Source organism: Anastrepha ludens, chromosome 2 (assembly GCF_028408465.1).
Source record: "Anastrepha ludens isolate Willacy chromosome 2, idAnaLude1.1, whole genome shotgun sequence".
Lineage (NCBI taxonomy): Eukaryota > Metazoa > Arthropoda > Insecta > Diptera > Tephritidae > Anastrepha > Anastrepha ludens.
In genome coordinates, this window is record NC_071498.1 from 36,835,285 (window position 1) to 36,849,142 (window position 13,858).

Genomic DNA, 13,858 nt, shown 5'->3' on the forward strand with positions numbered 1-13,858 from the left:
ATTGGTGAAGTGGACGGCAGAGAAGACTAGCAGAGATAATCCTAAACGAGGAATCACTAGACCCACTCGCCAAAAGCAAATGGAAGATAAACTATGGCTTCCAATCACTAACTCTCCATGTCTACAGACAGGATGTAGCTAATAAAAACACCTCCACAGAAAATACGACCACATCTGCAGAGGCGAACGAAGTTGTCACAGACAACGATGAGGTGGCATCCAACTCCGGCATGGTTGGTGAACTCTTTGAGAGGGTTACCTTAGAGGATATGGGGGAGTACTCTGATCTCTCCGCTATGGAGGATGAGGAGTCTCTCCCCCCTACATCCGATGAAGAGAACGCCGACCAAACCGTGGTTGGTTGCCCTTCAATAACGCATACAAGCGATGGTGAGGGTTGTCAAATCAATCTTCACCACAGTAAAGCGGCATCGGCCGCACTCATCCTCCGTCTCGCAGAAAGAGAAGAGGATATAGTGCTCATCCAAGAACCATGGGTCGTAAAAGATCAGGTTTGCGGTTTGAGCAACAAAGAATACAAATTGATCTATGTCACTGACAAAGGTAAACCCAGGTCGTGTATACTAGCAAAGAAATGTATTAATGTATATTTACTGATACAATTTAGCGATGCGGATAACGTCATCATATCGGTGGAGTCCTGCGGAAGGACGATATGGCTTGCCTCCTCATAGATGCAAATGCACATCATCATGTCTGGGGCAGTTCAGGCACAAATGCACGCGGTGAGTACATTTTTGAATTCATTATGTGCAACAATCTTTATATTAGCAATATAGGCAATACCCCTACCTTTGTAACTACTACAAGAAGGGAAGTTCTAGACATCACGTGTGTCAATGAACAAGGGGCGCAAATCTTACAAGAATGGAGAGTGTCTAAAGACAACTCCTTCTCAGATCATAGGTACCTAATGTACAATATTTCATTACCAACTAAGAAGTGCAAGTCGGTCATAAACCGCAGACGCACAAACTGGGGCGTGTTTGAAACCACACTGGCCAGCAAACTCCCTGGCGCGACATACCAAATTGACTCCGAGCTACAGCTCGACACAGCGGTTGACGAGATAACCTCAGCATTTCAACAAGCTGCGAAAGCAGCATGTCCTCAGAGAACAAGAAGAGGCAAACCGAAACCCCCTTGGTGGTCCACTGACATAGCAGACCTTAGAAAGGAGTGTAGAACTATGTATAACGAAGCGAAGAGAACTAACTCGTGGGATAGATACAAAGAATGTCAACGTAGATTTAAGTATGCCATAAGGGCAGCAAAAACAGCGTCTTGGAGAGATTTCTGTCAAAAGATAGAAAGTGTTTCGGAGACTAGTAGGCTCCGGAAAGTCCTATCAACGAGCCCAAGCAACCCTAGCTACCTCATAAAAGAGAACGGCAACTGGACAACCAGCAGTGCAGAAACACTAGAATTACTAATGCAGACACACTTTCCAGGTTGTCTCTGCAACAAAGACAGTAGAACTCAAACTATAGTTCACAACGGGAATCCCCCAACAGACTTCATAACGGAGGATAACATTAACTTTGCCATTGGCAGCTTCAGACCTTTCAAATCGCCAGGTCCAGACGGAATCATCCCCGCTGATCTGCAACATACAAGAGATATGATCGCACCTATACTCGCCTTAATCTTCAAGGCGGCGAATACAACTCAATTATATCCCCAAAAAATGGGCGGAAGTAAAAGTGGTATTCATTCCCAAGGGAGGGAAAACCACACACACGAAACCGAAGGACTTCAGACCGATTAGCCTATCGTCCTTTCTGTTAAAAGCCCTAGAGCGTTTACTAGATATGCATATCAAAGGAGAAATTGGCAATAAGCTATCACCGTCCCAACACGCATACAGCAAAGGCAAATCAGTGGAAACAGCGCTCCACGCGCTAGTTGACACGGTTGAGAAATCACTTCACTATAAGGAATACACCCTCGCTGCCTTTCTAGACATCGAGGGTGCCTTCAATAATATTTATCCGGAGGCTATTACAAGTTCGCTAACGGAAATGGGTGTAAACAGGGCACTAGTCTCGTTTATAGAACGAATGCTAACTGGGCGAACAATAATCGCAAGTTTGGGTGACACATCCACCAAGAAATTCCTGATCAGGGGTACACCCCAAGGAGGGGTAATATCTCCACTTCTGTGGAACTTAACTGTCAATAATCTTCTTCAAGAACTTGAAAAAATGGGAAGGAAAATAATCTCATATGCCGATGATATTGTTATAGCAATCTCGGGGAAGCACCTTCCAACTTTATGCGATCTTCAACAAAGATCCCTCAATAGACTTCCACTCTGGTGCAAAAGTCGAGGACTTGAAGTAAATCCGGAAAAAACGGATCTGACGCTATTTAGCAGAAAACACAAAACACCTGCTCTTAAACACATATTCCTAGGAGGGAAACCACTTCGAGTAACAGAAAAGGCGAAATATCTATTCCTTATACTGGATAGGAAGCTAAATTGGGGGCTCACAGTCGCAGATAGAGTACGCAAATCTATGATGGCGCTGTACTCCTGCGGAAGGCTAATTGGAAAGAGATGGGGATTGGAACCCAGAATGGTACACTGGCTGTACACAGCAGTGGTTAGGCCTATTCTCTACTATGGCATTGTAATATGGTGGAATGCCCTTGAGAAGGGGGTGAACATCAAAAAACTTGACAAGGTTCAGAGACTAGCATCTGTTCTCATAACTGGCGCGATGTCAACTACACCATCGAAAGCATTATATGCGACATTAAACTTCCTGCCAGTAGATTTGCAGGCAAAATATATCGCGCGCAGCACGGCAATAAGGCTGAACACTCTAAGCAAGTGGTCAAATAAGAGCTACGGTCACGGCAAAATCCTGGCTGTCACTTCGGAGATTCCCGGATTGGTGGACTATGCACTCCCGCCCACACTTGCCATTACATCGTTCACGACCCTCCTACCCTCAAGGGAAGAGTGAGAACGGGACGATGTAAGACAGGGCGAGTCTATCCATGTATACACAGATGGCTCAAAGCTCGAGGGAAGGGTGGGCGGAGGTGTATACTCCGAGCATCTGGGGATCTCCTTCAGTTTTCGATATCTGATGCGATATCTGGAAATGACATCTACATTTTCACTGACAGCCAGGCGGCGATAAAATCCCTCACAAAACAGTCGACAACCTCCAAGGTAGCCATGAAATGCCGCACATCTCTTAACGAGATGACTGAGTCATTTCGCCTAAGGATAATATGGGTTCCTGGCCATCGCGACATTGAGGGTAACTGTAGAGCCGATGAACTAGCGAGACTCGGCACCAAGTTGACCGATGAGTGCATAGACAATGACACAGGCATTCCCTTACAAACATGTAAGCTATCGTAAGGAAAGCAAACGCAAGATGGCGCAATGAAGCCACCTGCAAAATCGCCCATCAACTGTGGCCGACTCTTAGTGCTAAACGCACAGAATCTTTGCTAAGCCAAAATAAACACAATCTTAGCACACTGGTTTCAGTCATAACGGGACATTGCCTAATAGGTAGGCACGCCCAAAGAATGGGTGTGCAAGCACACGACTTCTGTAGAAGTTGTCTTGATGAGGAAGAGGAGGAGACAATCCTGCACCTTCTGTGCCATTGTCCTGCTCTATCCAGACGGAGATTTGCTATTCTAGGCAAACAATTTTTTAACGAATTGGAAGATCTCAGTTCCACAGAAATAGGAGATCTTCTAAAATTTTTGAAAAGCGCACAATGGTTTTAGGAAAAATAGGGAAAGCTCCCCCACGCGGTATCACAATGGGCTATGAGCCTGAGTGTGTCCCACAAGACAACCGCTTCAACCTAACCTAACCTAACCTTCACATTTCCCAAAGGTGACGGAGAACCAAAAAAAAAAGTCGATTTTCAAACAAATACGAGTGCATATGTGTAATTGTGTTAGAGTTTCGGTCACGCCCCAGCAAAACCTGCGTGCATATGTGTTTGTAACATTCAAAAAAATGTAATTGTGTTAGAGTTTCGGTCACGCATTTTTTGCTGGGGACGCTCATAATAGCAACCGCGTGTGTATTTTTATATTCGTAAATATTTTCATTTTTAAATATTTACCGCAATTATGCCGAAAAATAATGCAGAAAAGTGTCGTGAATATCGACAGAAAAAAAAATCTATAAATAGCATCACGGAATTCATTCACGAAAATTTAATAAAGTATACACCAGAAGTATCGCGGATACTTAGAAAAGATTACGATAAAGTTCCAATGATTTTAAGTGGCGATTTTAACGTACATTTTGCATTGGACACAGCGGTTCCTTTAATTGACGTTCTCAATACAACATTCAATTTAAAAATGTGTAACAATCGCACTGAATCGATAACACGATCAAAAACAACCATTGACGCGGTATTTCAAAGCTATGTTGACAACATCGAAACCAAAGCATTTGTATCATATTTTAGCTATCATAAGCCACTCGTATCATTTGTTGAAATTGAAAACATTGAGGATGAATAATAATAAAATGAAGAAAATAAAATATGAACTTTATAGCAATATTATAATGAACCTATAATTATCTTGCTCCTAATGCTGCTTTCGTCTTATTCTCTCTCAGTTTGTTTTACGGAAGGTTTCACTTCTATCGCGTCTAACCGTTAGACTGGTGTTTTTTTTATTTTAATAACTAAGTTAATAAAAGTCTTTACTTATAAAGGGATGAATTAAATTTTAAAAGAAAATCTGATCAAATTAGCTGACAAGAAGCCGATTACTTCTTTATTACTAAAATACAAACTTTCTAAAAAACTTTTCAATCGATGACCAAATTATGATCCGAATTTGGTGATAAGTTCGTGAAGCTCGATGGAGTGATTATACAAATTTTAATCCATGCGTAGTTTCTTTATCTTCACGGCATATATCACCGATAGTCAATTTTAGTTATTTGTATCAACATTTAAAGCATTTTCACATTTAATCCATTGCGATAAAGCGCAAGCTGCCGCCACTGCAATACAAATAACCACTTTGGACATAAATTTGTCAATATATTTTGGTAAAGTTGTACGCGAGTGCTAGCAACAACAGTAGCGATTGCGGCAACTAATGCAAGCACCCGCACAAGCTACGATTTCCTCGTCTTACTCTTCATCTGACCGGCTGGTCTCTTCTAACTAATGCAACGCCGCAGAATGCATTTAATGGTCAAAGCCGTCGCTAAATCTACGTGCCTTGCAAGCGAATTGTGTGATTTAGCAACGATTTTCGTCGACGAGTAAAGTAACTACTTAAGGTTGAGTGAATGGAATGGAAGTACAGCGAGCCAGCTTTTGAGCTAAAACATTGCGAACTGCTAATACACACTATGCGGTTGAGAAGTAGCGATATACATTAAATACAGTTGTGGGCATACAAATAGTCACACCAACAAAAAAAAAATGCAATTGTTTTTGCAGTACTTTCTTTTATGTAAATATTGCGATAATATTATTTTAAATTGATAGCTCTGCAAAATGTACCTACATCCAGGGTATCTTTGAGTGTATTTCACAGCACAAATTGCAAGAGAAGCTCGGCCAAACACCAAATAAAGGGTATAGTTGCCAATTATATCTATAAATTGTATATATATAGGGTTTATCAATAAGTTCGTCCAAATTTTAACACAATGTAAGTTCAGTTGTCGTCTTGGCAAAGCTAAAGCTTCAATACTGAACGGGACTATCTACTTAGTCTTGACGTATAATTATAGAGCGTTAAAGGACTTAATAACGCTTTGCTAAATTTGTCCAAATTTATTAGTTATCAGTGCATTTTCCGCCAATTATTCAGGTAGATCACCAGCTTCATGAATCATGAATCTAATTTCTCATCAAGTGGCTTCGTAAGTAACAAAAATTTATCGATTTGGAGTGCTGTAAATCAATTGGCATCCGAAAGTGGCACTGTGCCAATATGATTGAAGAAAGTTGCAAAATTCATACAAATATCTTTTCGGGTGTTTAGGCGAGCTCCTACTTCTATTTGTGGCGTTCGTCTCGATGTTTTCCACAAAAGGTGACACCTACAGATTTATGCCACCTACGAACGCCAGTTCGTTTTTTATGAGGAGCTTTTCCATGGTAAAAATACATTCGCAGGTTTTTCAAAAGCGTGACGAGGGGCAACTGCTATTAGAAAAAAATATTTTCCATCACTAGAAATAATTTTTTTCAAGTGGCGTTTTGCACGAGTATTTCGAGTGGGCTGCGAATCGATTGCCGTCGAGTTGGATTCTCAAATATCCCTTACATCAAGTGATGGCGTTTTTTATTGTTTTTATTGGTGCTTTTTATTATTTTAAAGTAACTTTTTTGGGAAGGCATCACTATTTTCGTCGCGATTGACCTCTCTTTCTCGCACCTTCTTGTTTCTATTCAAAGATTTTTTGGTCATTCTTTTCTTACTAATTCTTGGAACGTATCCATACCAATGTTGGTTTTCCGACTTTATAAACCGTGCTGGGTTTCTCTCCGCGATCTCGCAAATGACTGTAAATTCTCCTAAAATTTTTTCTTTTAAATCACAGCAGTAAATTCCCGTCATTTCATTTAAAGATCCGTGTTTCAAAATCTTAGGTCAGAATCCGGCTTATGGATTTCGGTAGTAATTGTTTTAATTCAGTAGTTTCGGTAGACTTGCATTCACTGAGGTTGGGAATCATTTTAAAGCTTTCAACAAGTAAGTACACCTAACGGTAGATACGTTCCGTAGTAGAGCGTGAAAAAAGTGTTTTAAAAAATATTTTGCGAATTATGGTAAATTTGGGAATATGTTCCACAACTTTGAAAATCGTGTAAGATGAAGAACCCTAAATATTTTCCAAAGAAACCGTGCAAAAGAATCAATAAAAATGGCATAACTATTTATAAAACAAAACCAATTTATTTGTACTAAAAAAAAATTTAATTAGTGTACAGTGCATATTCAATCCATATGAAAAAAATATAAAAATTCATACTGTAATTAAAAAAAATTTATATTGCAACTCTTTAAACATTCTATAATCAGTTGATATGCCAGATAGAATGTAAAATATGCCTAGCCCATCTGATGGGATTTATTCAAATTATAATAAAGGGTGGTTAAATTTTAAGGGCCGGTGTTGATTTTGAATAAAATAGAATGTTTTTAGAAAATTATTATCATTTCTCTTTATTATGATATTACTGATATGGTTCAATTACGCATGGAACAAAATATCGGCAAAATGGTCGCCTCGGCCTCGGCGGCACACCTCCAAAGACCACCAAATGCAAATAGTTCCTTATCTAAAGGGTGGTTAAGTTTTAAGGGCTGGTGTTGATTTGGAATAAAATAGAATTTTTGTACGAAATTATTGTCATTTATCTTTATTATGATAATACTGGTACAGTTTAATTACGTATGGAACAAAATATTGGCCAAATGGCCACCGCGGCCTTGGCGGCTCATCTCCATCCGATGGTCCAAATTTTCGATGACTCTGAGGCATAATTGAGGTTCTATGCCGTTAATGTGCCAAATTATCACATCCTTTAGCTCTTGAATTACTGTTGGCTTAACGACGTACACCTTTTCTTTCAAATAACCCCAAAGAAAGAAGTCCAACGGTGTCGTTGACGTTTACCCTTGAAATTTAAACACCCTTCTGTTGGCTTTTTACATTGTAAGAAAGTCTGTTGTGAGCGGCTGTTTTTTTGCTTTCTCGAGTTGTTTATACAAGGTGGCATAAAAATAATCATCCCACCAAAAACTTATAATTTTGCAATAGGACGTACGTCAGTCCTATTTGACACTTGCGAACTGTACAGCTATAGTATACAAACAGATAAGCAATGGAGTGCGTAGAAGTCAAAATTATTTATTTTATTCAGTAAAATAGTTATTCAAAAATTAAAATGGATGATTAATTTTGCGCCCCTTACACAATACCTTTTATGCAACTATACGCGATCTAAGTATTACATTGAAATTTTAACGCACAATCAGACTTGGTTAGTTCTAAAATGTATTTATTGTGCCCTTCTTTAAAGAACATATGCACCTATGCATGTATCTATATTTAAGGGGTCTGGTAGTTTAGAAATTTCAAAAAATCAATTTTTTGTTTTTTCGATATTTCAAGAGAATAGAATCTTAGGAATATACTGTGAAATTTTCAAGCGGAAATTCCCAATATTATAGTTTCTACAGCCCATTAACTAGGTAGAGAGCGGTCCGCGCGCTCCTGTACCGCAAACTTTAAACTCAGTTATCTCGAATCGCCTGTTTGGCCTGGTGTTTTCAAAAAAAAAAAAAAAAAAAAAAAAAACTATTTTACCGAATCGTTTGAAATTTTATTATGTTCACAATTAATATCAATGCTCATATTATTATTTCAAATATTTCGTATTTTTTTATTAAAAACACTGAAAAAAACGATTTTTAGGGAGCCAAATTCAAAACCGCGTCATTTTGTCAAATTTTCTTTTTTTATTCTAAGGATAGAGCTACAGTTATACTGATTAATATTTTTTTTTTGGTTTTTGTGTTTCAGATAAATAGAAGAGCCAAAATGGACAACACCGTCCAGGTCGAATTTTAACATTATTAAAGTTAAAAAAAAAAAAAAAATTCCATATTTGTATTAAAAGGTCAAAAAAAGTAAAATATCGTTTTTAATTTTTTTTATTGTAAAAAAATATCTAGAAAATACCTTAAATTTTCGAGCTCTAGACCCCCATGTTTACTTAATAAGGCATTCTTTTAGGAATTTATGTTTGGTTATTTAACCATTTAATTTTTTTTCTTCGAAACTCGTGCAAAAACGCCAATTTCTTGTAAAAACATTTATTAATGAACTGTGTTATTTCAGAACCATGTTAATCACGTAAAAAGAGAGGTCCGTGTATTTTGTACCTTGTAAATAGATCTAAATTTAAAGTTCTACAAGAACTACAGACTCTGAACAAGATCCATTTCGAAATATGTTTCGCCTATATTGTAGATACAATAAGAACTAAGGACGTTTTGAGAACCATGAGAATGCCACTTGGTGTGGTTTTTCGTTTAAAATTTTATTAAGCATACCTTGTTTAGTTCATAGTATTATTTTTAACTATACGATTATATTATACTATATAACTTTCATGGTGGCTGTTTAAAGAGTATTTAGAGTTTAGAATTGTGACCTGAAAACCCCATTAGGGATTCAGATAAATTCTCTGAGTTGTACTTTCTCAATAAATGTTAGTATTTTTCATATTTTGTTGACTTTTATTTCCTCATCTGGTGGTGTATGTTTCCTTAGGTGTTTATCCCGCTTATGCATCAATGCTGACCACGATGCCCGTACATGTTTGGCGTTTTCATCTTCTGAGTCGCCTCAAAGCTTCGAGCTCCCTGTTAACGTCACCGATTCCCTGAGTTTCGTGAAGTAGCAGCAAGACGTTGACAGCGACTTCTCTTCTCCAGCTGTTATCTGGTATTTTGATCCCAGTTGACTTGATTGTTGCCTTTTCCTTTAGCTGAGCCTTTTGTAACTTTTTTGGATGTTGGTTAGGAGTCGTACCAAATATGTAGGATATATATACTACTGTTACTCTTCTTGATGGCTTTTGTTGACTGGTCGTTGATTTTGATTGTTCATAGTTTTACAGTTTTCAACTCCTTGCTTCCGTTCGCTTTTCACAGACGTGCACACAGACGCCTGCTCAGGGTGATTATGGAATCCAGAAGCTTCTTTGTTTCAATGACAGCTGCTTGTGGTAGGCCCGCAGTCACTAAGTGCACACTCTGGGTATTACCCACATCTCATATGAATTGTGAACAGCTCCAGAACACAACCACAATTTTTACAATTTATATTTGTATTGCAGTTGTATAGTCCAGTGAATTTTAATATAAAAAGTGGACGTTTCATGTGATTATTTTCTTTCGCAGAGGTGTCAAACCTTTTTTTCCATACAAGGTACATTTTGTTTATCGCAATTGTGATATTAATAGAATTTTTTTCATACCAATTAAAAAACTTCGAAAATCTCGCTAACAGAAAACTCGTACGTAACGATGTGTACTGGAGTGTACTACTCAACCGGTTTGATTTTCCCTTAAAAAATATATTATATACAAATTTCGTAGATAGATAGAGTTTTAATCCTAGAAAATCTTAAAAATTTGTTTAAATTCACGCTCAAAAAATAGCTTCCAGGTCTTATAAACTGGACCTATAACTTTTTAAATGCAAGCTTATTAAATGCATCCAATTTTATGGACGCGACTGTATACATGTATATGTGTATTAGTATATACATTAAGCACAACTTTATCTCACGGCAAAGCGGCTTTTAACTTAAACTTAAGAAACCTAATTTAATGCTGAAAGTGCAACTTTAGCGCCAGCACTTACCTGCTCTACCCACACGTTCGTCGTCATGATTTGATTTTTTAAATTCTGTAAAGAGAAGAAACCCAAAAGTAATTGTAAGTTAGTGAGATGTTTAGCTTTAGGTGAGAGTGAGATCAATATATTTTAGATTGGTAGGAAGAAAGAGCTCCCTCTTTCACTAAATTTCGACTAAATGCTTCTTAATTGAAGGCTGAAATAAAATGCATTAAAAATTTTACACGTATAAAAAAAAAACTACTGCAAAGAAAAAATGAAGCTTAGTAAAGGCAGAGGCCACAACCCTGCATGCGCAATAGATTCACAATTTATAGCTTTGAATCAAGTTAAACCTTGAAAAAAAAACAAATAGGAATAGGAATACAAATAAGAAAATTAATTCATAATTTTTGCGAACACGCAAACGTCTTTGTCATTGGAACTGATATTCCCAGCTATAAGTCCATAAAATTTAAAAGACAAACAAAAAACTAACTTTTTATTTTATTTTTATTTTAAGATTTGAAAGGCGTTACAGTACTTTTGAATTTTTGAAATTGATTTTCAGTATTTTCGTTACCGCTTTCATCGACCCTGCTTTCATCATCATTAGACGTTTTCAATTATTTGGATGGTTGGACCTACTCAGATGTCAGATATCTGTGTTTAGGTTTTCCAATGCCAATACCTTTTAGCGGAATGTAGAAATATCTAAGAAATCGAGAGATAAGTAATGCCGTATTTATTTATTTTGAAAGCAGTAAACTTTCTAATACTCAACGCGTTGTTTCCATTTACTTTCAACCATTTTTAAGCTCGATAACAGTTGGCAGGACTTGAGTAGTGAAAAGTCTTATACCGAATACATTTGGTTTTGTATTGCTCATATAAACACTCGAGCCTGTGATGTGCTTAGTACGCAGGTTTTCCAAAAGACCCTCAACTTTATCCAATTGAATATTTTGTAATACCAGGTTATCCTTGAATTTATTGCGTTTTGTAGAGAATTTACATAAGTCATCGATAAAATCTTAGAATAAAATCTTAATCAAATCAGTCTTTCTGCGTGCCAATTATATTAAATAGTTGGTAAAAAAATGGGAACCCTATGTTTCGTCAATGTTATGCATAATTGTTTTTGCGGCAAAGCTTTTCGAATCACTAACACAAATGCCGAACATGTTTCCAATGTACGAAAATTTAAATGGCTTTTTTGTAGTTCTATTGAATAAAACGATTTTTATAAAGAAAGATGCCATAATAGATAACATACGGCAGGAAGGTGAATAGAACATGCCAAATTGCTTCTAACAAACCATTAACAGGCAAAGGTATATACAAAAAGCCTTAAGTACTACAGATAATAGGCTATATCTGGAATTAGACTTGTCAAAAGATCTGGTTTATTTAAAAAAATATGACTTAGAGTCAAGCATGTACATATCGAGAGCTAGAGCATAGTAGTTTTAAATACCAACAGATTTGACACAGAAAATAAAAGTTGCTCGATGCGTTATTTAGGCGGGCTTGAAAATACAGCACATTTCCTGGCACGCTGCCCAATATAAATATAAAAAAAACAAAAGTCTTTTTTTCGGAAAATTTACATAAACTGATTCACAACTGATTAGGTTTCTGAACGGTTTCTAAATATGCCTTTAGGGGAAGGGATTACTTAATAGGCTAGGATTTCATGTGCCAGCATATGCGGATGGCGTCTGTGCGCTAACATCGGATGAATCACTACGAAGGCTTTGCTTGAAAGTGTGGAAAATTCTGGATAAAGTCAACGACTGCAGGCGCAACGCTTATCAGATCAATCATCACTTATGCCCCTGTGGTTAAGTGGGGTCGGACTATGGTTAAGTCCACACTTCGGGAACTGTACAGGCTGCAAAGAAGTGCAATGTGTAGGCGCCATAAATATGGTTTCTGGCTCGAAGACGGAACTTCGGAACACAGAGAGATCTTTAGAATGCTATCTGAGCAGTAACAACTTTTTTTTGGCACCTAAAGACGACCTGATACCCATCGTTTCATTTGAAAGAAAATTTGATGACAAATTTTCAAGCCTGAGCAATGGAGTACTCCAGAGTGTATTCAAAGAGGTTTGACGGATATTTTCGTTACTGATGGGCCCAAGAATGAAAAAGGTTCTGGAGCCGGATGGTACTTAAACGATAATAATAAGTATCATAACACTATGGGAGAAATGACAACTGTTTTCGAAACGGAAATTTTCGCCATTCTGAAAGTAGCAAAATGGATAATGGAGAGGAGGTAGAGCAGAAAACAGATTGAAGTTTTCACTGACAGTCAGCTGCACTGAAGGCTCTCTTCTTCTTTCATAGCGTTACAACGCGGTGTGCGTCAAAGCTTCCTTCAAAATGCTCCTCCAAAGCGGTCTATCTTGAGCTGTTGCTTCGAAGTTACGTATTCCCAGCTTCTTAAGATCGTGTGCCACAGCGTCTATCCAACGGCTCCTCGGTCTGCCTTTACCTTCACGCCCATTAGCTTTCCTATTCAAGGCTTTCTTCACGGTACAGTCAACAGGCATACGGATCACATGGCCTAGCGATCTTATGCGCTGCGCTTTAACAAAACGCACAGCTGTCTCGTTCTGAGTTAGATCGTTCAGTTCCGAGTTCAATCGGATTCTGTAGGTACCATCATCCATTCTTATTGGGCCAAAGATCTTTATTAAAATTTATCTTTCCATGCGAGCAATCTGAGCACAATCATCAACTTTAAGGGTCCATACCTCACAACCATATGCTAGGTTTGGTCGAATAAGAGTCTTGTACATAGTGAACTTTGTAGCTTTAGACAAAAGTCGGGACTTGAACAAGTTAAGGTGGACGTAATACACTTTGTTGGTGGCGTAGATGCAATTCCTGTCGGCGGAAGTTGAATCACCGCTACATGCGAACATAACTACTAGGTATACTGCTTCAAAAGTATAGGCTCGCACATGGAAATTTGGCATCTGTGCAGGCCGCCTCGATTTCAACAGATATATGGTTTTGCACTCGTTTACAAAAAGGCCAATATCGTTCGCAATTTTGTTAATTTTTAAGAAAATTTCTTTTAAGTCATTCCCATTTCTTGAAAGAATAGCGATGTCATCTGCATAAGCACATATAACCCAAACAAGGTACCACCTTTGTTGACTTCCCTTACGATAAAGTGCAGCATCAAATTGAATATGACTGTTGATAAGGCATCACCTTGTTTTACACCTGTTTCAATAGGGAACGACTCTGTGAGCTTCCCTTGAATGAACACTTTTTCTTGTGTATTTGTGAGCGTTGTGCTAACGAGCATTATTAGTTTGGCAGGTATTCCAAGAATAAGCAATATGGCTGGATCCTATCTCTTTTAACACTGTCGAAGGCTTGTTTGAATCCATGAACAGGCAGTGAACATCTAGCCCGTATTCATAGTGTTTGTCAC

General features: G+C 37.9%; 1 protein-coding gene across 1 annotated transcript in view; it reads right to left on the minus strand.

Annotated features, from left to right (window-relative positions):
• LOC128868684 (acetylcholine receptor subunit alpha-like 1) overlaps window positions 1-13,858 on the minus strand; it is a 185,005-nt gene that overhangs the window by 127,907 nt on the left and 43,240 nt on the right. The window contains exon 2 of the mRNA XM_054111065.1: window positions 10,430-10,474. Within this exon, the coding sequence (XP_053967040.1) occupies window positions 10,430-10,474 (45 nt within the window). The remainder of the gene's footprint in view (window positions 1-10,429; window positions 10,475-13,858) is intronic.